A 22775-nucleotide genomic window follows, 5' to 3' on the forward strand; every position below is an offset into this window, starting at 1 on the left:
CTCTGGGGTGTTCCACTTTGCTGATGTTACCCCCTGAAGGGAAGTCCAACTGACGCACGCCAAATTAGCGTGTCACACCGGATATGCACAAGGGGGAAATTGGGAAAACACACAAAGGAAGAAAATGACTTCAACTTAGCGTTAACCTGAGCAGCTGAGAATAATTCTGAGCTTCTTTTTTTTTTTTTTTCGTTGATTGTCCACATGGGCGTACTTTTGAAACCCCCCATTTTGTGCTACTGCAGACGAGGGCATACTCCGCACAATTACTACTTACTGCGCGCGTTTATCACTAACGGGGAAGAAAAAAAAGAAAGTATCAACTGCACGAATGAGGTGACATAAGGGGGGGGAGACATTCCGCATAGTATTTACGAAGTTACGCAGTGGGCGCTGTGTTCATCTCGGGGGGTGGCGAAGTGTCCTCCTTTGGCCATCCCGTTGGTACTTACAAGTAGGAGCATTTTTCGTTCCCTCTGACAGCTGGTGTGAAGTGGATCTTGTCCTATTTGTCGAGTACCCCAAGGGAGACACAGTCGAACGGGTGAGCGATCGAAGAGCAGACAAGAAGTATACGCACATATATACATATGTACCATTCCGAAGAGGCACTTTCGAACTTCTTACCATTTCGGGGGGGCATTCCAACTTTGGAGGATTCACATCAATGCAAATTCCCCCCTCTCCCGAGGTGGAGAAAAAAAGCTGACTTAAGATGGCGTCTCCACAACCTAAGAGCAATGAAACGTTTTACTATTCGAACATATCCAATGTGAGGGAGGACAGCGGGAAGGGATCGACGAACGGTGCAGGTGCGCCGAAACGAGACGGATCTTTTGAAAGAAAGGACAGTGATAAGCTGCACTCGGAAAAGTATGTGTGGTGCTTCTACAACAACATGTACAAGAAGATGGAGACATGCGGATTCAGCGAATCGGAAAAAGCTTATACCCTTAAGAGTTAGAAAAAAGCTTGGGCACTATCGCAGTTACGCTCATTCTTGTCGCTGCTAATAAGTACGAATGGGATAGCTACCCGCATTTGCCCCATTCGTTGATACATCTGTGCGTTTTTGCCTTTTTGCTTCTCTGCAGGAAAAGGAGAGACCCTGGAGAATGTTCCCGCAGAGAAGGTCATCCCGTGCCTGAAGGAGCACATCCAGTTAGACAGCGAAAACAACGTCGACATAATACAACTGAATGAACCCAACGTGCTAGAGAATTTAAAAAACCGATACGCGAAGAACAAGATATACACCTTCCATGCGTCCCTCTTGCTGGCCATAAACCCGTACAAGCAGATCGAGGGACTCTACGGGGTGAAGAGTATGAATCGGTATTTGAACAAATTTGGGACGGGTTGCCTAAAAAGAGGCAAGAACAGCAACCTCAGTGATAAGCGTAGCGGCCCTGCCCACATCTACGACATCGGGAACATGGCCTACAGGAATATGGTGCTGAAGAGGAAGCGGCAAACCATCGTCGTCTCTGGGCACAGCGGAAGTGGGAAAACGGAAAATTGTAAAATTCTGTTCAAGTACTTTCACTACATTTTCTTCCACAAAAATGGGGGGAGCCGGGGAGGAGAAGAACACGGGGCAGACAGCACAGAGGAAGAGGAAGGCGTGAAAGCAAAAGCAGACGTAGATGCAGAGGCAGATGCAGACGTTGAATTGGCAGGCGTCGTGGCAAACCGCCGACGGATCGACAAGCTAATATACATTAACAGCATCATCGAGGCCATGAGTAACGCCAAGACGATCAAGAACAACAACAGCAGCAGGTGCGGACGCATTAACGACTTGGTGTTTGAGGAGAGGAAGAAGACAGACGAGACCATCTTCCATTACTGCTTCTCCTATATTAAGATTCTGATCCTCCTGCTGGAAATAAATCGGTGCATTAGTCACAACAAGGGGGAAAGGAATTTTCACATTTTCTACCAAGTCATTAGGGGGTTGACCGATGCCCAGTTGGGTGAGAGGGGGCTGGTGCGGGACGTTCATCGGTACAGGATTCTCACCTGTTCCAACGATTGTGATACTGTATTTTCCACTGATGAATCTGCCCCTGAGGAGGAGCGGAAAGACGAGAAGAATTTTCACCATCTGTTGGATGGCCTGAGGTACATACAGTACGACGAAGGTAGGATAAGTGAGCTCGTAGATGTGATCGCTGGGGTTATTCACTTGGGGCAGATTGATCCCGGTGGGGAAGAAAACGATGAAAAAATGGACAATGAGGAGTTCGACGTGTCGAACCCAAACAGTGATAGCTACAAAAATGCATGCGCCTGTTTGCGGTTGCCCGTTGCTGATCTACGGAGCATGATCAGGTTCAAATGTATTCACGTCTCAGGGGAAAGGATCAGAACCCATCGGAGTAAGGACAATTCGATGTACACTCTACACAGCTTAATAAAGGTGATATATAAGAACCTATTTAGCAAAGTGGTGAATGACATAAATCGGACGCATCTATCCGATAAGGAGAGTGAAGAAATTATGAATGAGTCTGTATACTCCAAGAATAATAACATCATTTCGATTCTGGACCTATACGGGTTCGAGGATCTACTTTCCAATGACTTTGAGCAGCTCTGTATCAATCTAGCCAATGAAAAGTTAAACAATTACTACATTCTGAACGAAGTAGAGAAGGAGAAGCTCATCCATAGGGAGGAGAATATCCTTTGGAAGGAGGTTCCTATTCCTAATTATAAGGACACGATCCATTTTGTGGAAAAATTATTCTCACATCTGGATGATATAACGAAGCTGAATAGCTCTGGACAGAAGAAAGGGGACGAGAATTTCTTCTCCTACCTGCTGAATAATGAGAGGAGCTATCTGGAGAAGGGCACGTACGGCTTTGTCAGCAGCAGGGATGGCACCCACACGGATAAAAGGCATAGCATACAGAGGAATGTGTTCTTTGTGAGGCACTACGCGGGGTGCGTGGTCTACACGGTGAACGACTGGATAAGGAAGAACAGCGACCGGGTCGAGGGGGAGATAGAGGAGTTGATTGGCCAGTCGGGCAACTCGTTCCTTCACCGGGGGGCAACAACAAGTGGACATGGTGATCCAGTCAGGGGGAGCACCCAAGCAGAACCAACCATTCCCCCCTTCAGGGGTGAAGTAGGTGTGAGTAAATTACAAAATAAGGATGACGTAGCCCAGCGAAGTGACGCAAACTGCTTTTTGGCCTCCACAAGGGGGGTACCCACTACGGAGAGCAGCCACCCCACCTGCAACAAGAGCATTCTGAGTGTTAGTAAAAAGTATATAAAGGAGCTAGACAAGTTATTCTGCAACATGGAAAAGACGGACCTCCATTACATTAGGTGCATACTGCCAAACGAGCAGATGAGGGAAGACAACTTCAAGAGGAGACTTATCTACACGCAGTTGAAGCAATGTGGAGCGATTGAAATGGTGAAAATTGTAAATAGAGGATTGTCCCACAAGGTGCTCAAAGGAGAGTTCCTAGACAGGTGCGTTAAGGATATTCCGAAAGAGCTGCAACACTGTAGGCAGGATGACATCGTTTACTACTTCATGCGCCTATTTGGGGAGAAACGCACCTTCCAGTTGGGAACCAATTACATTTTCATGGGATCAAGTGTGTACACAGAGGTGCATGCCTACTTGTATGGTGATCACTCCGATCGGATCGGTAGTCATCCCCCTATGGATGGGAGAAAAGAAAAAATCCTCCAAGAAATAAGAGCCATGCGGTTTAGGAGGTCCGTCTTAGTGGTAAGGATACACAACTGGATGAACAGTCACTATAGGATCTACTTGAATAAAAAAAAAAAAATGAAGGAAAAGGCCTGCGACTATATGTTTAAAGTGTATTTAATTTTTAAGACGGTGATGAGTGTGAAGAGGAGTCTGGGTTACAACGTCCGTCGATTGGAGAGGGTGCTGGCGGGGAAGGCGTACGGCGGGTTCTTCAAGCAGGTAAGGACGGTGAGGGGGGGAAAGTACAAGAAGGGGGGGATCCCCTTCGGCGGAGCAGTGCGTTCGAAGGTTCGTGCGGGGGATGGCACTAAAAAAGACACAAAAGAGGAAGGCAATAAAGAGGACATTAAAGAGGACACTAAGGAAGATACTAAGGAAGACACTAAGGAATGCACTGAAGAAGGATCAGTACCGAACTTGCACCCACCCCCTTGCGATAATGCAGACACAAACGGGCTGACCAACGTGGCGCCGGAAATATTTGTGGCCACCCCGGATAATTACCACCACGTGTATAATAACATCGACTGGGTGGTAATATTCCTAGAGAAGAAGGTGCACCTGTACAACGTTGGTTATACCTTCGAGCGGGTGTGCAAAAAGTACCTTCCAAATTTTGATGCCGTCACGGTGAGGAAACTTCCTAGAGGAGGTGACTCTCCCCATGCACAGTTTGATATAGACAACCACATACCTCCCCCCATTCATTGTATTGGCCAGCACCCCCTCTACAAGAATATATTCCTAGCGGTGGACGCGGACTTATCTGTGCGTATCTTTACCTACCCCACGTTGGATTCCATTAAAAGTTTCCTAAAAAGGAAGATCGAGTTGATGAAGCGGGGGAGTGAGGACATACCCAGCACGTACCTGCCGCAGTTGCATCGGAGTAGGAGATTTGCAGCACCCTCAGGAGGAACGACGCAGTCAACCCAACCAACCCAACCAGGTGACCTCTTCAGCGAGGAAAACCTTAACATGTTCATGCATATGTATAAAGATGTGTATGTATTAAGCTCGTTAGGCAAACCAGCAGGGGGGGGAGAAGTCACGGAAGGAGGGGACGCGGAACCACACATGAAAACAACGCGAAGAAAGCGAGAAGAGTGCACCTTACTCAAGCGAATAAAAAAAGAAGAATACATGGAAGAGGATATGTACTCTAACCCTTCCTTTAAAATTATAAAGGTGACCTTCTTCCCAACAACCCTTAGCCACTTCATGTGTCTATCCTACGCACAGATAGGACAGGACCATTACTTGCTGGTCACCTTAGTGAACTGCTTCTCCAAGCCGATCTACCATTACACGACGAAAATTAACATAAGCAACTCTATCCAGAATGAGCACTTTAGGAGGTTCTTTCTACAATGGTGTGATGACTCTCTTCCTAACGGTGCAATAGAATCGGTCAGCAGATGCCCCGTGGAGGGAAGCAAACTCCCCCCAGGGGATGAAAACGAAGAAGAGAAAAAAAAAACTTACCTGGACAAGTATCTCAGTACAATAAAAATGTCTGTAATTAACAACTCACATGTGGTTATTCACGGAGCGTGTCTTCTTTCCCTGGTGGAAGTACAGCGTTACGAAATGTGCTCTGCAGAAGTGTCTATACGCGATTATGAATACAGGTATTTGCGCGTGGTATTCAACCTGATGTGCTTTGAAGTCTTTAGCCACGTGTGGGATGAGCATTTGGGGAAATTGTCCCACGATCTGAAGCACAACTTGGTTGTGGATGATCTGTTTGGGTGGGGTGAAAAGCGGAATAGCAGGCCGCAGCGGAAGAATACTCGCATTTGCCTGAACGGGTCAGCTAATCTTGATACGTGTGCCAACTTGGGAGGACCTCGTGGCGAAGTGGTGAAGCAGGTCTACGAAACAGCCCTGCGGGAACCGTCCTCCGATCGCTCCTTTTATGTATTTTCCCCACGGGGCGAAATATACCTGTTGACGAATGGCGGGCAGGCGGGTTCTCCTGAGGACCTCTTTCGCCACGGCCCTTGGGGGATTCGCAAATTCTCATTCAGGCGGTCAAAGAGGGAGGAAGCCACAACGGAAGGGCCAAATGGGGAGAGTGAAAACGAAGGGAAAGACGTCCCACCGTGCAGTTACTACGGAATCTTCCACATGAATGTTAGCTACTTTTACAAACAGGAGTATTACAAAAGTTTCGTAACGTTAAATCCGTCTGTTCAGGCGACAATTAGAAAATATGCCTCCAGTGACGAGGCAGTCATGGGGGTGAGCAGATGCATCAGAACATCCTTCCTCCCCGATGTGTGCATTTTGCGTGAGTGGCAGGGTGGCCATTTCGGGGGTGTGAAGCGGGACTGCCTCTACTACAGTCTGAAGAATGGTGGGGAGGCCATGACCCTCTGCCAAGGGGAGGGGCAACCGCCGCCCCTGCCTGATAACTCGACGTAAGAGAAGCCCCCGCGTGGGAACAAAATGAAAAAAAAGAAATACCTATATTGATCTGTACATGTTTGTACGAATCAACCCACCTACTGTTTGCACCGTTTCCCGATTGACACATGTCATCCTCCTCCTGCCCCACCTACAGCACCCGTGCGTGCAGTCCTCTGGGCCACTTGGATACCCTATTACTTCTGGTAGGGAGAGCAAACAAAGGGTGCATCACCCCAACGGCAACACAACACCCCGTTTGTAACGCATTCAATTGTACCCCCACTTCCTCTTGTAACGTGTTCAATTCCCCCCCTTCGCAGAGACATAACAACAGGGACGGTTCCTACGCACTGGAGTTTTTCAACATAGTGAGTGGAAAGGGGAAAGTGGTTCCCCTGGAATGAGTCCTCATGGGGTCTTCTTTAACACCTTCCCTTTGACCCTTTTTTTTAATTATTATTTGTTGCGCTTTTGTTTTGGTACATATGGGGAAGACATACCTATTTGAATGGCCTCTAGACGATCCTCTCACGCGTAATGGCGGCCGCGATGTTCTGTCGGAAGGTGGGCATATCAACCATTGGTCTGAGGTGGTCCTCTTCGGGCGTCATTTCTTCGGGCGTGTTTTCTTCGCTTCGTGGATACACTCCTCCTGTTGCGGCCATTTCGGCACGTCGATCCGTGCATGCCTTGTCGCTACCGCTATGGTTGGCGCTGTCCCCCTTTCCGTCCGACGAGACGTCCCTCATGACAAAGTCCCCAACCGATTCATCGAAGCAGAGTTTTTTACTCATATATATGTATCGCTTTTTTTTTGAAAACATCCCTTTCAGTTCGTTAATTAAAGTTTCGTAGCTCAGATTTGAGGGAGGGTTGCTTCTTCCATGCGGGTCGCCAGTGGGGTGGGGCGAAGGTCCCCCCTTGATGTGTCTCCTGTGCGTTTCATTAGCGTTCCCACACGATGCAATGTGACTGTCCGTTGGTCCATTGTTGTAGTTACCCTCTGTAAGATCTTCCCCTTTTTGCACCTTACGGGGTTGCTTTTCTTGGGAGGATTGTCCCGCAGAGGTGTCTTCAACGGAGGTACACCCACCTTGGCGCTTCATCATCCCTTGCGTTACCTCCTCACCGGTTCTACTTTCATACAAATAAACGGAATATGTCAAGTCTACAACCCCTTGTTGTTCCTTCCTTTGGGGGGTAGGATCACCATTTGCAGTTTCTCCCCCCGTGTGGCCGTTTGACGGTTCCGTTTCGTACACTTCCTTCTGTTTGGGTGGTTCACACGTAGGAACAGGTTCTTCACAGCTGGGGACGTCCTGCGCCTGCTTCTGATTCTGCTTCGCCAACATTTTAGATGCATCCCTGGGGTGTTTATCTTTCATACGATTGATCATGCTGAGGCAGAGGCGCAGTTTGGTTTGCAACGCGTCGTAGATGTGGAGTTCTCCATCAGGCAGGTCATCATCATCATCATCGTCATCGTCATCTGGGTGGTTGCCCTCTGCACAGGTGGACAGGTCTTCGCTCATTTGCGCTACCGATTCGATGAGCAGACGAAACAGCTCATCTGCTGCAGCTCCCCTCTCGCAACATCGCTCATACAGCTTCTTCTTTTCCAGGGCATGTATGTAATGTGTTAAAATGAAGAGACTTCTACACAAGCAATAAATAGACACGATAGTTAGGATAACGAGGTGGACGGAGGAGAAAGCTTTCCTCCCTACGTGTTGGACCAATTCACAAAAACGATGAAGAAAGGAAAAGAATTCACTGCGTATCATTATCTGATACTCCTTTTGATATTTCACCTTGTACAGGTCGCGTATGTTTTTGTAGAGGATCTGTTCGGTTGGGTGGTTAAGGTGTTGTGCCGGTTGGTTATGCGGCCATTCCGCTTTGTCGCTCTCACCGGGGTGGCCCAGCAGCGAGACAAACAAATTAAGGTAAGCACCTCGCAAGACCCACAGATTACTCACCCTCCTGGGAGTCGACATAGGTTCAGCTTTTTCATTTATATCCTCAGGAAAGAGCAACCCACTGCATGGGGTCCCATAAAGGAAGAAGTACACACGGGTGATGCACTTCATCATTCCTTGTATGTTACTATACACAGCATCAACCATTGGACACACTGCTTTGAAGCTCGATTTGTTGCTTCCCTTTTTTCCTCCGCTTTGGCGCATTTGTAGGAGAAGCAGTTGGATGAGTTGCTGAAATAATTCGTCGTTTTTTCGATAAAGGAAGCGAATGAGCACATTGCCTACTGCCCGTTTTAACCACTTGGACAGAAGGAAGAGCAGGAGTAGTTTTGCCAACGGAGGGAACCTCACCGATAGGGGGATTAGAAGGTAGGGGAGCTTACGGAGGGGGGACTTGCCCCCAACAATGCTTTGTTCGCTCCCTTTTATCGATGTCTTTCCTGGTTTATTTTCCTCTGCGGGGGCGAAGACATCTCCCTGTGCGTTCCCTTTATCGTCTATCTTTCCCATTTCGTTCGATCGCAGCGCGTTTTGCACGTTTGGAGTTTTACTCAGTGAGCAGGTAAAGTCTCATTGGTGGAGCGGCGTACCGCACGGGAAAAAAAAAAAAAAAAAAAAAGCAGCCACGCAAGGGATGCATGACACGAGTATAACGCTGACGTGGCGACGCGGTGGAGTAGCTTCCCTGTTACATACCTCCTAGGCAGGAAACAAACTCATTGGGGAAGGGTGTCCCCCTTTTTAACTCGAAAAAATGCCCCTCGTAACGTTCACCCCAGAGCCACATAACTTGTTGTAAACCACTTCGTTCTCTTCGCACATTTTGTAATTCGCCTGAACAGGAACAAAAAAAAAAAAAAAAAAAAAAAAATATGAACAACTCGAAAAAAAAAAAAAAAAGCTAGCCACTTCACCATCTGTAGGGCGCAGAAATGCACACTTCGGCCGCACCGAGGAGGGACACGCAAAATTGTCTGACTGTCCCTATATGTGGCATGCGCCCTCCACTGTGTAATTGCTTCCCAACTGGTGGGTGACCACATATCAAGTTGCGCAGGACTTCCCGACTTGCGGTTAGCTCTTGTCATTTTGGCTCACCTTGGCCAGGTAAACTATCGGCAGCGTGAACAGAAAGATGGAAAACAGGTTGAAGGAGAAGAAGATCTTCCGGTCGTTTTCGGCCATGTTGAACTGAGGGGATAGAAAGCGGGACAGTGGTGTATAATCATGCACACCTACACAGGAGTGTTCTCACGTGCTCACGCTAGTGCGGGTCAACCGTTCTGTAGCCCCTTGGGAAGTTTCGCAACGCCGTCACGGGGCACCTCGCTGCTCTCCCTTTATGTAACTCACTCGTCTCATGTTCCTGTTCACGGTCAGGGGGGAGGGGATCCCAACGTATTTGAGTGTGGAGAAGAAGGCGGCCTTCTTCATTTTGGCACACTTGGGGGGTAGAAGTCGATTAAGAGATTATTTATGCTGTTTTGCTCTTCTGCGCATTTTTACATAACGGTTTTCCATCAAACGACACCTTTTTGCTGACCCATTCAGGGGGGTCTCCACTCGTTCAAGTTGGCAAAGGGTTTATTTATCCCCAGCCATGTAGTAGCTCCCCGCGTATAGTATATACACCTGCAAGGGGGAGAAAAGCCAATTCACAGTTTGGTCGTTAAAAAAAAAAACGCCTGAACGGTTCATAAAAAAAGCGAAAAAAATATGAACAAAAAAAAAAAAAAAAAAAAAAAAAACGGATAAGCAAAACGGTTAGCTGAGTGGCTATAGCGCCGACTTCATGAAGTGTAGCACATTGTACAGATTGTGAAGGACCCCGCGGGGAAGGAAAACTCCATGGGGTGAATCTCTCCTGTGGTTATGCAAACATGTTGTTGGGTGTATGCCCCTCGCTTCGTTAGTACGTCTTGGCTAATGCGGAAGTTAGCGCAACATGCCAGAGGGACTAACACGCACACCGGGGTCACAAACAAAACACACCTAATTCGACTGCATAGAATGGAGGACATATCAGGAGCTGCACTCCTTTGTTGACCCTCTTAAGAAAAATGAAGAGGATATACATTGGCTTGGCACTTCTCTATTGCACGGTGCTGAATGTACTGCATGCGCTGTTAAAGAAGTGTGATGGGGGGACAAAGAAGGACCCTCTTCATCATAAAAGAATTGGTTACATCTCCTTCCTCGAGAAGCAAAATACAGCAAACAGTGTCCACCTCAAACACATAACACTAATAAAGAGGAAGAAAAAAAAGTTCATTCTTTCGAAGAAAAAAAGAGACGCCAATATGTTAATTACGGTGCGCCCTTCGCAGCAGGAGGGTGAGAACGGACTCAGGATGAGTAGTCCCCCCCTGTGCATGCTCAGTCAGGATTGCCAGGACCCCTCCGATGGGACAAACGGCCAATCGGGTGGAAGTGGCAAAGACGGTGGAGGGGGTGAGGCCGACGCCCCCAGCAGGGGTGAACCGCAGAGGCAGTTGCAGCCCGTCAGTGAGGCTCTGTCCCCCAGTTCCCCAGGGCACGACGACGGGGATGACGTAGAAGATGACCAACACGAAAGGAAGAAGAAGAAAAAAAAAAGGAAGGAGTCAAAGGGGGGGAGCGATAACCCCGCTGAGGAGCAAAGCAACCACGATGGAGACGAAGACGTGCTGAACGTGGACCCTTCACAGTACGACGAACAGCTGTCCAAATTAACCAACTCCTATTTGAAAAAAGCCGATACGATGGACAAGAAACAGCTAGCTGGTCTGGACAAGGAAAAAATGATGCAGGAGTACAATCGGTTGGTGCAGATTCTTAAAGAAAGTACACAAAAAAAAATGGCCCAATATGAAGGGAACGAAAAAAAAAACATCTACGAGCTGAATGAGAGAGTTATTAACAGCTCACGGAAGCTCAACCTGGAAAAGATGAAAAGGGAGATTGAGAAATCCTTCACCCCCAATGACGCTCTGGAGAAAAAAATCCGCGACTACATGTATGTGTTTACGCAGTCGGGGGGGGAGGAGACGCAGCGAGGCAGGTCGCCCGAAGGTACTACAAGTAGTTCCACTTCGAATGGATCCACTACGAATGGATCCACCACAAGTGACTCTACACCAGATGGTACGTCGAAGGGCACCGCGGGGGATACCAACACCCCCCAGGGTGAACTGCTCCAGGAGGACGAGGAAAAGGAAAACCGAGAAATCCTGAAGCGGGTGTCCAGGGGGGACTACAGCGGAGTGGACAAATTCCACTTCAAATTCTCTGCCAAGGATCTGGACCGGATGAAGGATATCGAATCCACGGAGGAAGAATCAGCAGAGGAGCGAAAAATTGTCGACGCTGCATTTGACAGGATAATGAAAGACAACGCCGTGGTGAAGGAGCTCAGGGGGAAGGAGGAGGCCTTCCTGCAGGCGTACGAGCGGGGGAGGAGGGAGAATAAAATCGAGCGGGATGAGCAGATTGAAAATTTGAAATATTACAATGAGATGCAGAAGCAGAGGCAAGGGGGTGGCCAAGGTGGAAACATTGGTGAGACAACCAGCGGGATAACCCCTGCAGAACGTGCTGGTAACACCCCGCCCGGCGAACTGATCGACAGGAAAATTTTCTTCAACAGAGTGTCCTCCAAATTCGTAGACATCAAAAAGGAGGACATCGAAGAAATGAGCGAAGCGCAAGTGAGAGACGAACTGAGGAAGAGGGGATACCCCACCTTCGGTTCGATCAAAGAGGTTAGAATGAGACTACAGGACGTTATGCGCATAAGGAAGAACCACGAATACGACGTGAGGACGATTTTAAGGAACCCCGAAAAACATGTCCTCTCTCACATACGGTTAGACAAATTGAAGGAAACCTTAAAGGACTTTAAGGAGAACGCGCGTTACGGAGACACCGAGTCGAAGATTAAGCAGCTCGACGCCGCCATGGAGATTTCCAACTTTGTTAACGACCCGGTCGATTACCTACGGATAGACACCACGGAGAAGTTTGCGGGGATAGCGGAAGAGCATCCATATGGAGCACCACCTACCAGTGGAGGATATCCACCTGAAGAGGAGGAGGAGGAAGATCTGTCCAAAGTTCCCATCGTCAATGACTGCAACATCAGTGAGCAAATAGCCATGGCGGAAAAACTCAGAAAAAACTTCACCTTAGAAGGAGATGAAAAACAACCAGACCAAGTGATCCAATATGGAAGTGAAGAAGAGAGCGAGTCTACATTCGCATCCCCTTCATTGGAAAGCCAACTACAGGAACAAAAGGAGGAACTGTGCAGAAGGGAAGTCCTCAAATATGGGGGTCTACAAGAAACAGTAGAAGAGTTCCACTCCAAGCACGGCTTACCGCTAGACTTCATCGGAGACTTCATCTGTAAGGTGTCTAGCCAAACTGCGCACAGCATAAATAGGTATAGGAAAAAGAGGAAGGAAGAGTTGGAAGCACTGGAGAAAAATGAATTAGAGTTACTCATCTCTGGTCATTCCATTAACAGGAATTTTATTGTTTACAAGTTTGTTGATACGAATGAGCTGATTAGTAAGTACCTCACGACGAAGGACATCGTGACGTTAATCGAATATAGCAACATGGCTGACCCGGTAGATGTAATAAATTTTTACTCCCCAGAGACTATATTCATGCTGAGTGAGGAGTATGGAATTACTGTGGATAGGGTGATTGACACATGTACTCGCCTGAACATTCGACTACCCTTCGGAGGAGACACGCACCTCAACGGGGATTGCTTTAACGTGCTCACCACGCACTTGGCGCGTATGAGGAGTGAGGACAAGCGGATAGGCACCCCAAGGGGGTAACTATAGCCGTGTCGTCACTATACGTGTGTTCCCCTGTCCTATTACACGTAATTAATTTTTTTTTTTTTTTTTTTTTGTGACTTGCTCGAATTGAGCGAAAAGTTTGTCCGCGTGGGAGCGGGTTTTCTGTAAAAAAATAAGCACCGCGTTTTTTACAACAAAGTGTAGGATGTATGTTGTATGGTGTAGCGTCGACGTGGACGCGTGGTGTGCGTGAATGCCTAGTCGAACTCGTTCTGCACGGGCTTCTGCAGCTTGTCCTCCTTGCCTATCCCGCTGACCACGTCGTCGATACGCAGAATCATGGCTGCGGCCTCGATGGCGCTCTTGTATATCTGCTTCTTCACAGCAAGCAGGTCCCAAATGTTCTTGGTCGATACGTCGATGATTTCCCCCGTGATACCATCCACCCCAAACTTCTCTCCCCCTGGGGTTTCATGTTTTATCCTGAGTTCATTGATCGTTTTTACAACATTAGCTCCACTATTTTGGGCCAGAATTTTTGGAATGATCTCTAACGCAGAACCCACAGCTTCCATTATGCTTTTTCTAGAATCATCATATTGGCTAGCTTGACTGATCAGATGTTGTCCTACCCTCATCTCAGTACACCCACCACCGTAAAGTAGTTTTCCCTCCAAAATGATATTCTTTGCAACGTTCATTCCGTCGTGAAGGTTCCTCTCGACTTCGTTCAGCACATCCTTCGTTGATCCTCTCAACAGAATGGTGCATGCCCGTGGGTTCTCACATTCTATAAAGTGGGCGTAATAATCATCTCCAATTTTCTTCACTTCGAATAGTCCACACTTTGTTCCGATATCGCTTTCCACTATTTCGTCACATCTATTTACAATGGTAGCACCACTGACTCTTTCAAGTCTGTTCAGGTCAGTTTTCCTCACCCTTCTAATAACACTAATATTTTTTTTAACGAGAAAATGTTGTGCCAAATCAGAAACTCCTTTTTCCGTAACGACGATATCACATCTACTGTCTATAATGTGTTCACACAACTTTTTCACTTCTATCTCTTCCTGTAGGAGGAGTTGGTTCCACGTCTCCTCATCAAGGATCTCCACATTCGTTTGACTTTCCGCCTTCTTATATTCCAAGGTACAGTCTAGAAGAAGGATCCTTGGGTTCTTGATTCTTCTCCTCATTTTTGGGTGAACAATATCCTTGTTTAGCATCACTCCTTTCAATACATAGCTGTCTGTGATATCCCCTCCAGGAATCTTCTCCACTTTTGCATATCTTTTTATATCTATTTCTTTCCTTCCCATGACGTTGGATTCTACTTTTACACACTGTACTGCTTGTAGAGCTAAGGTACTTACCATTTTGTTGTATCTGTTCACAAACTTGGTGCTCAGACATGAATCGATGGCCTTCAGTAAACTCTTCTCATCGTTTACATCTACCTGAATCGCAATAGACTCTAAAAATTTCACCACCTTATTCAGTGCATCCATGTAACAGTTCACTATAATAGTTGGGTGTATCTTCTGCTTCAGAAATATCTCTGCTATGCTAAGTAACTCTCCCGAGAGGATTACCACCGAGGTAGTTCCATCTCCTACTTCTTCATCCTGTGATCTGCTCAATTCGATCAGTGACTTTGCTGCAGGGTGTGCCACGTCAATTTCTCGAAGGATGGAATTTCCGTCATTGGTTATCACTATGCCTCCTAGTGGGTCCAGCATCATCTTCAGCATCGCCATGGGGCCTAACGTCGTCTTCACGATTTCGCTCACTGCGCGGCTGGCCTGCAAGGGGGGTAAAGCACATCCGGTTGGAAGGGCATTGGAAGGGCGTTGAAAAGAGGTTCGTGAGGAGTGGCTACACCGAACGTGGCCGTTACGAATTTGCACTCCTCACCTGTATGTTGGACAGCTGGGTCTTGCGACCCTCCTCCCTCTTCGTGTTCGGCTTGAAAACGAGGACTGCACCTGGATTCTTCAGCATCTGCATGGGGTGGCAGGTAAAAAAGGAATAGTGCAAATGGGCAATGAAGTGGAAACACATTAAATAGTCTTCACCAACTGATGTTGTGTTCATCACTTATTGGTGTGTATGTCACTTTACCTTGACGGCTATGCGATCGAGGGAATACTCTTTCGGGGCTGTGATCGTGGTAATTTTCCCCAGAAGGGGTGGTGCTTATCTGCGCCGATTTGGAGGTAACCCCTTGGGAAGTGCCAAGTTGATCAAGTGGTAGGCCAGAGAAATGAAAAACTTTTGGATGAGAAGAGTAACATGCACAATGACAGGGTTAAGAGGAAAAAGAAAAAAAAATTATTTAATCCCAAATGGGCATAAAAAAAAAAAAAGGATACATGGTGACACAAAAAAATAACACAGCAAGTTTGGCAGCAAAATGGCACTTGACGAGAAAAACTTAAACCACGCGGGGATGTAGGAAAAAAAAAAAAAAAAAAAAAAAAAAATCAGCAACGAGGGGAAGCCTAACCGGACTGGATATATCAATTCCAAAGGATTTTTTTCTCCTAAAAAAAAAGTACGTGCCCGTGGTTCCTACAAAAACTTCGCACGCTGTGGTCCCGCTGTATTTACGGGGGTGCCTCCGTTGGCGTCCCTGTTACCTTTCTGCTATGCGGCCGCTGTGGTGCTCCATTTTCGGTGCCCCTTAGGAAAAGTAAATCTCCGGCATTTTCATTCTTACCCTGTTTTGCGGATGGGGAATTGGTTCTCCTTTGTGGACGCCCGCAAAGGCAGAAAGCGCATGAACGAACGAATGGGTGCATGAAAAGCCCCCCCACCTATTTCGCATTTTCCCCCCTGCGCGTACACTTTTGTAACGCTTAGCGCACCGTTGGAAGGGCAGCTATTCTTCGCACAAGTAAAGCTAAACCGTGGGGATTTTCCCGAGAAGAAAAAAAAAGGGAGATGGAAAAAAAAAACGCCCCTCCAAATATTCCCCAATTGGGACCACCATGTGCCATGGAACCAAAATGGAAAGCCCCCAGGCGTGAAACAAACGTCGTCCAGTTGGAACACAATGCGAGGTTACGCTCACCAATTTTTGCATTTCGCATTCATGCGTATTCCCTTTTTTTTTTCCCACCTTATCCAATGTTAAAAAGGCTTTTATAGGGGTTATAATTACCCCTCAGGGGAGTAGCTTAACTCCATGACCCCCATCGGGGCCGCACGGGCAATTGGACGTCTTCCCATTTAGCAGGGGAATACTGCTTCGTCGTTACAATAAAAATGTTATGCCAGTTGTTCCCCCGGGGGTTTCACCCTTGTGTGTGGAAAACGGGAGGGCTTTCAAAGAAGATACATGACTTGTTCGAACAACGATGTGAAAAAAAAAAAAAGGGGAAGAGAATGTCCTTTTTTTTTTTTTTTTACGTTCTAGCGACGTGTAGTCATTTCGTCTTTGCCCTTTTTAAAAAGATCTTAGTTTTACCTGAACAAGTCAGAATTTTTTTTTTTTTTTTTTTTTTTTATATTATTTTTTCGCAAAAAGGTGATCACCTCGATGCAAACGTATTTAAGGATCCCTGTCTGGTGTTGAAGCAGCGTTAGTACGATCGTATGCGCCTTTTTTAAACGTCCTTTGGAATGTCTTTTCTTTCCGTTCGCAGTTGGTGTGTGAAAAAAGGTCGTTGTCATTCTGTGCACAGTTGAGTCATGCGTCAATTGTGTGTGCAGGTGGGCACGTAAGTCAACACGAACGTAACGTGTGCATATGTGTTATTCACCCTCATGCATGGCACACGAACAATGGCGCACCCACGTATGAGCAGTTATCCCCGTGGACTCGGTTAACATCGGTATAGCGCGATGACAAGGCTGCCCCGCCAACCGGTCAGCCGAAGAGCGACCCGTTGAAGGCAAAGTTTTGCGCGGCGCAATCCTTAAATTCAATGAAGACGCGTTCCGACTTCACTTTTATGGTGCTAGCCAGAATCTTGGTAATTTTATCTGCCAGGGCAGTGTTGTTCGACTTGCTTATTCCACTTATGCTGGTGACCCTTACGAAGCAGAAGCCGTCGTGGCTGCCGCCAAAACGCATGTGCTTCTGGTAGTCCAGGTTGCTCATAATATACCCCATGGGCTTGTTCATCACTTGGGATATGGCTGCGGGGGGGGGAAATAAAAGGGTGAAAATGGGGGTGGCTCATATAGTACAATATATAGTGACCCATAGCATCTCACATTGCAATTCTATGTGGCCACAGGGAAGTGGAAGAACGAATCGCTCCTTTTTTTTTTTTTTTTTTTTTTATGCTCGACGTACCATTCTCTATCTGCGTGAGCGCCTTCTTCGCGTCATCATCGGAAACGTTAATGTTTGTAGAAACTTGGCAACACGGCATTTTCGCACGGGGTGGAAAGGAAGTATATGAACTGCAGTTGAAGTGGGTGATTGGAGTGTGAAATAACGGGCAGGGAACGCGACTTTTCCTACGTTAAAATTGGGTCATATATTTGTTGGGCAGGAGGAACGTGTTTTTTCACGTGCAAGTGGGATAGATCGACGGATTCACAAAAAGGAGAATCGCTACGGTGGCTGATGGGGAGAGTTATTTAATGACTACTGTGTAAATGGTGTATCGTTTGAAAGGGTCAGAGGAAAAATATATATTCATGACGCGAAACTTCGTTGGGTGGGAAAAGAAAACCGCAGAGGGGCATACCAAAGGGCATATACAGATAAGCGGCCAACTGGCTCCACTTGGCCCACTACACCTGCATGACTGACTTGCTTTAAACGGCGCACCTCACATATTGCAGCGCCTCTTTTTTCTGCATGCGAAGGGCCCGCACTTTGCTGTTTCGCACGCTTATCTCTGCTCGAGTGACCTTCACTCAGGTGATGCATGTTCGCGTGGCACCACCGAGGCGGGGGAGCTCCCCAAAGGAGAAAAACCTATACCCCAACACTGACTAGTGGAAGGGGCCAAGGTTTTTTTTTTTTCACTCCACCCCAACATTGGAGGCCTCATTGTGCATGCACGGGAAGGCGCTAAAAAGGAGCAGGGGGGATTAAAAAAAAAAATATATAACCCCTATGAGGCGCAACACATCCTAACACTCTTCCTTCCTTCCTACTGGGGAAATCCCATCATACCGGTAGGTGGAACTGTTTCACTTTTTTTTTATGATTCGCTCTATCATCCCCGCACAGAGTGGAAGAGTAACATTTGAGGCATCCATAAAAGAGGGCAAACATTATAAGCACACACATAGGCGCAGGGGAAGGATTTAAAAAAAAAAAAAATTTCAATCTTATGGTTGGGTAAGTTGGCTAATGGTAACAATTCAGGTTTTAATTCATCGTGGAGAGAAGAGGGGGTAAAACATCAATTGGCAGTTTTAAAAAAGTAACATAATGGGGTGAGGAGGCACCGCAACACAGCAACACAGCAACGCTGCAGCGTGTAGCAGTTTACCCGCTTATGGTGTAGGTGACACAACAGTTAACCTGCACAAAGGCACGTGACCACGCAGCTCAAGCCACGTCACAGGTGTTGTCATGAAAGGCGTGGTACAAGTTGTCATAGGACCCTTGGAAGGTGTTGCCGTAGGAGTTCTGACTTCCCTTGGGTAAGAAAGCCTCGGCGGATTCTCCATGTGCCTGGTCGAAACGGGACCTATACTGCCCCTTTATATAAAGGCACACCTTCTCCTTGAATGAAACATAGAACTGAGTGATTATGTTGGTGAAGGCAGAGAGGTAGACAAAAAAGGTAGCCAGCAGGAGGAGGAGGAAGAATCCCTTCGATATGTAGGTGAAGAAGTTCGAATCTTCCTCATCATCGTCACTGTCGTCGTCATTGCCGCTTGGGTGCTTTGCGCTTTCAAGGTCCTCCCCGTGCACACCTTCCGCAGTTAAATTCGCCGCTGCACCATCTGTGCTAGTTTTGTTTTTCCCATGAGATTCATCCAACGGGTTGGCTGCACCCAGGGTGTTCGAACCATCAGATGTAGAACCCGTTTGAGGTGCAAAGGCTTTAAAAAAACTGAAGGAGTTCTCCCCAGCCGTGGTGTTACTTCCGCTAGTGGGTTCCTTCTTATGTCCACCTATGTTGTTATTGCTAGAATCCATACTGTATAGGTGAGTGCCCAGTTGGTTGTCCGACAGTGTGGGGAAATTATGCGAACCACTTTGCACCTCCGTCTGTGCAGCAGAGAGCTGCTTTCCAGATGCATCCACCTCCCCGTTAGGAGTCTTCACTGCTTGGTTCTCCTTCCCTTGGGCATACTTATCATGTAGGGTCAAATCGGAGAACACAGAGGAGTCTACCCCCAAGTTGTAATTACTCTTGTCGAGACCCTTCAATTTCTCCTCATAATTTATTTTCTCGCCAGTAATAACGGAACCGTCTTTCGTAGCGCACCCAGGAGTTCGCTCAGTGAAATTTTTGTTCCTACATGTGGAAATACACTTCTCTAACTTTTTGTAGTCACCAGCGGATAGACTCTTCTTCTTCTTCTCATTCGTCTCACCGTTGCTGCCTCCTTCCACCGCTGGAGGTACATGGAAACATGTGCTCAGACACGCCTTGAAGGACACCAACGGGTGGCAGTTGGTATTCCCATCGTGCTCATGCTCCGTTTCCATGAAGGATAGAATTTGTTCCGCCTTTTCTCCCGTTTCATCATTCTTTCCGTCGTATATATTCTTCATGAGGTCAACCAGGGAGCTGTTCCCTTTACTCAACTCAGAGTGTGCAATTCCTTCTGCGCTGGTTGCTCCTCCGTGGGATGACTTTCCATCCGACTTGAACCCTCCAAAAGGGTTAAAAAAAAAACTCTTTCCCTTTGTATTTTCTTCCGAACTGTCCCCATCGGATACTTCACTCGTCTTGCTTCCTACATCCGTTTCCGCTTCATCGTGGTGCTTTTCCTCTTTTTCTTTATGTGTGGCCTTCCACATGTTGAGAAGGGAGAAGGGTTTTTTTTTTCCCTCCTCCTGATCATTCGCTTCTGCATGTTGGGACCCCTTAAACGAGTCCTGTGTCATTCCTCCGGATTGTTCCTTCTGCGGTAATTGGTCATTATTGTTTGCTCCCTTAGGGGGAGGATTGAACCACTGGAAGAAGGTTCCCTTACCATTTGGGTGTGAGTCGTTCTGTTGGTGATCCTCCTCTGAGTGGGGCCCCGAAGAGGACTCCTGATTGCTGTCCTTCTTTTTGAAAAAGTTAAACGTAAATCCCTGGTTCGTTTCCGTGTGATCATTGGGATGGTTCTCCTGTGTGGCTGATCCGTTTGGCGAGTTTACTTTCTCCTCCGTTTCTGAAGTGAAGTGTGACAGGAACGACTTCTTCTGTCCCTTCGTTGCATTAGTATTTGTCACCTCGGGAGTGTTCTTCCCACTGGAAGCACTACTTTCAGAGGAGTGTGTAGTAAACCACGGGAAGGATGATTCCTTCTTCTCTGCTATGTTGTTCTGTTTAGTTGTATCCCCTTTAAACATGCGCAGGAAGCCGGTATTCGGTTCCTTCCCATTTGCTGTGGGGGATGCATTACTACCACCCCCTGTGTGTAGTAAGTCCCAAAACGATTTCGCCTTTTCTTCCTTCTCCACCTCAGGGTCGTTATGTCCACTTGGTCCCTTGGACCCAACAGCACCTTCTTCTCCATTTTTCGTTTTCTTGTCCTTGTGGGGGGAGGACGTATCCGCCGCCGCACTATCCCCACTGAACAGTTTGGTGAAAAAAAATTTGTTCTCAGGATCCTTCCTCAGTTTGTCTAACTGGTCCTTGCTGAACTGGTCGATCTGATGCAGCTCCTCACTGACGGTCGTTTTAACGACGTTGGCCCAGTAGGCTGTGTTTTTTTGTAATTCGTCTTTTATCTTACTTGCGTGCTTAACTATGTTGGAAGAATTTTTTACCACCCCATCCTTCATTTCTGTTACATTGTCACTGATCCCTTGGACATTCTTTTCAATTTCCTTATCATTAAAAAGGAGTAACCGTTTGACTGAGCCGAGTACCGAGGACAGGAGTCCTTCCTGCTGGTTGCTACTTTTGTTTCCTTCTCCTTTTTTATCGTTTCCACCCCATGGCCAGAATGCCTTTTTTCCACCTTGGGTTAGGTAGTCGCTTCCAGCACAACCCCCCTGCTTCGCTTCCTCAGAGCCATCCTTTACATTTTCATAACTGCTTTTATAACAAAGTACGTCTTCCGATAGGAGGAACGTGAATAACAACAGGTGATACTGTAGCTTCATTGCTGCGCTACGCTGTGCAGTTTTTTTTTTTTTTTTTTTTTTTTTTTTGTCTGGGTTATGTGTGTGCAGATGGGTGGGGAAAAGGTTGGGGGAACAACAACTGGTGAGGAAAACGCGAATGTGTTTGCCTCTTTATTCGGGAGAAAATAATTGGACTCCACATTCAAGTGGTTTTGCTTTCTTTCACTTTGCTCTGCTTTGTTGGCGCGCCGTCGCGTTATTTTTTTTTTTAATTTACGCCATGTGGTACTCTGCTGCGGAGTACACTGTACACTGTGCCACGCAGAGCTGCTTCGCCCCGACTGGGGAAGGGAAAAACGGACTGAGGAAATTTCCTGCCACTTCCCCTTTTAACGTTATGTTTTAACGTTTTGTTTCCACGTTTTGTTTACGCATACCTTTGCGGCACGTGGGTGTGTATACGTCTGCTCGAGGGAACACCTCCGTAAATGTCACCCTACGCCTTCACACTCTTCACGAAGGACGGACGCAGGGAGGAAAAATTTCGTATGAACAAGTCAGGCATTTCTGCCAAAAAAAAAAAAAAAAAAAAAAAAAAAAAGAAATAATAATAATAATAATAATAATAATAGTAATAATAGTAATAATAGTGATAATATTAATAATTTTCCACTCCCACGATTGGCTAATTTTTCTGGGGTGAGAAACACGACCCCCGTGCAACTTTCCTTCATTCCAAGTGTGTATCAAGGGGAGGGAAAAAGAAAAAAAAGAAACGTCACAGGTATACCATCCTTTGTACGTATGAAGTCCCGGGAAAGTAAAACGAAAAGAAAAAAAAAAAAAAAAGTATACCCATGTGGAAGGTCGACTTATGCAGGTACAGAATTGCGTGCACGGGTGGATTCATGCAAGTGTCATCGTGAGGAGGTATCCCCAGACCGCGCATACCATTTGGGCGAACCAAACCAACCGAATGTGAGTGTAACTCCTCTGCAAACACTTTCCCCTGGCACTTTCAGCCGAGCAGCAAGGAAAGATCCCCCCAGTGGGAAAGCCAAGCAGCAAAGACGACATACGTCCCCACCGCTCTAATCACCCTGACCATTCTGCCAGCAACTGTGACGTGTCCTCGGTCTTCCCCCCTCCTCTCCCTTTTCCGCTTCACCCCCTCAAACGGGAACATTTTAAAGCTTCAAAACTGCAAAGTTGCAAAGGTGTTGTAGACCAGCATGATGCACATGCTTAGTTGGTAACCGGTTTACGAGCCAAAGGTCACCCCCGCGAAACGGCACAGGTGCAAAACAATGAATCCCATTTTGCCGTGGCACAGAGAAGTGTAGTGGGGGAAAAATGACAGCACAACGGGTAAAGGGGTAGACTACCATTGGGGTTACACATAACGAGTGAAAAAAGGGAGAACAGTTTATATGTAAGGGTTAGGCATCCTGCAGGGTGACTAGCCAACCAACTTGGCGAGACAACGTTTCACTTTTCCTTTTAAATCCTTTCACACACATGGTACGTATGTGCACATATACGTGTTTGTCCATTCGTTGACCCTCTACCCGAATGGGAAGGAGGTGGGACGTGGTTTCCCCGGGGGATCGTACACACGTTAAAAGAAGTGCAGC

General features: G+C 47.0%; 6 protein-coding genes across 6 annotated transcripts; 2 read left to right on the forward strand and 4 right to left on the reverse strand.

The window, feature by feature from the left end:
* Nucleotides 1-715: 715 nt before the first annotated feature.
* On the forward strand, nt 716-6561 carry PCOAH_00053870 (Myosin d; the record flags this gene model as incomplete). The annotated part of the gene is made up of 4 exons (XM_020062167.1): nt 716-959; nt 1095-6168; nt 6312-6360; nt 6478-6561. The coding sequence occupies 4 exons, from the start codon at nt 716-718 to the stop codon at nt 6559-6561; spliced, it is 5451 nt and encodes a 1816-aa protein (XP_019917604.1).
* Nucleotides 6562-6672: 111 nt separating this feature from the next.
* PCOAH_00053880 (Uncharacterized protein) lies at nt 6673-9573 on the reverse strand (the record flags this gene model as incomplete). The annotated part of the gene is made up of 4 exons (XM_020062168.1): nt 6673-8689; nt 8930-8973; nt 9238-9330; nt 9493-9573. The coding sequence occupies 4 exons, from the start codon at nt 9571-9573 to the stop codon at nt 6673-6675; spliced, it is 2235 nt and encodes a 744-aa protein (XP_019917722.1).
* Nucleotides 9574-10199: 626 nt separating this feature from the next.
* Nucleotides 10200-12968, forward strand: PCOAH_00053890 (Uncharacterized protein; the record flags this gene model as incomplete). Its single annotated transcript, XM_020062169.1, has 1 exon — nt 10200-12968. One exon carries the CDS (start codon nt 10200-10202, stop codon nt 12966-12968), a length of 2769 nt encoding a protein of 922 aa, XP_019917843.1.
* Nucleotides 12969-13189: 221 nt separating this feature from the next.
* PCOAH_00053900 (T-complex protein 1 subunit gamma) lies at nt 13190-15606 on the reverse strand (the record flags this gene model as incomplete). The annotated part of the gene is made up of 4 exons (XM_020062170.1): nt 13190-14737; nt 14850-14936; nt 15442-15478; nt 15575-15606. The coding sequence occupies 4 exons, from the start codon at nt 15604-15606 to the stop codon at nt 13190-13192; spliced, it is 1704 nt and encodes a 567-aa protein (XP_019917487.1).
* Nucleotides 15607-16775: 1169 nt separating this feature from the next.
* On the reverse strand, nt 16776-17440 carry PCOAH_00053910 (Macrophage migration inhibitory factor-like protein; the record flags this gene model as incomplete). Its single annotated transcript, XM_020062171.1, has 2 exons — nt 16776-17078; nt 17239-17440. The coding sequence occupies 2 exons, from the start codon at nt 17315-17317 to the stop codon at nt 16807-16809; spliced, it is 351 nt and encodes a 116-aa protein (XP_019917794.1).
* Nucleotides 17441-18453: 1013 nt separating this feature from the next.
* On the reverse strand, nt 18454-21180 carry PCOAH_00053920 (Uncharacterized protein; the record flags this gene model as incomplete). Its single annotated transcript, XM_020062172.1, has 1 exon — nt 18454-21180. The coding sequence occupies one exon, from the start codon at nt 21178-21180 to the stop codon at nt 18454-18456; it is 2727 nt and encodes a 908-aa protein (XP_019917676.1).
* Between the last annotated feature and the right edge of the window lie 1595 nt (nt 21181-22775).

Source organism: Plasmodium coatneyi, chromosome 14, assembly GCF_001680005.1.
Source record: "Plasmodium coatneyi strain Hackeri chromosome 14, complete sequence".
Lineage (NCBI taxonomy): Eukaryota > Apicomplexa > Aconoidasida > Haemosporida > Plasmodiidae > Plasmodium > Plasmodium coatneyi.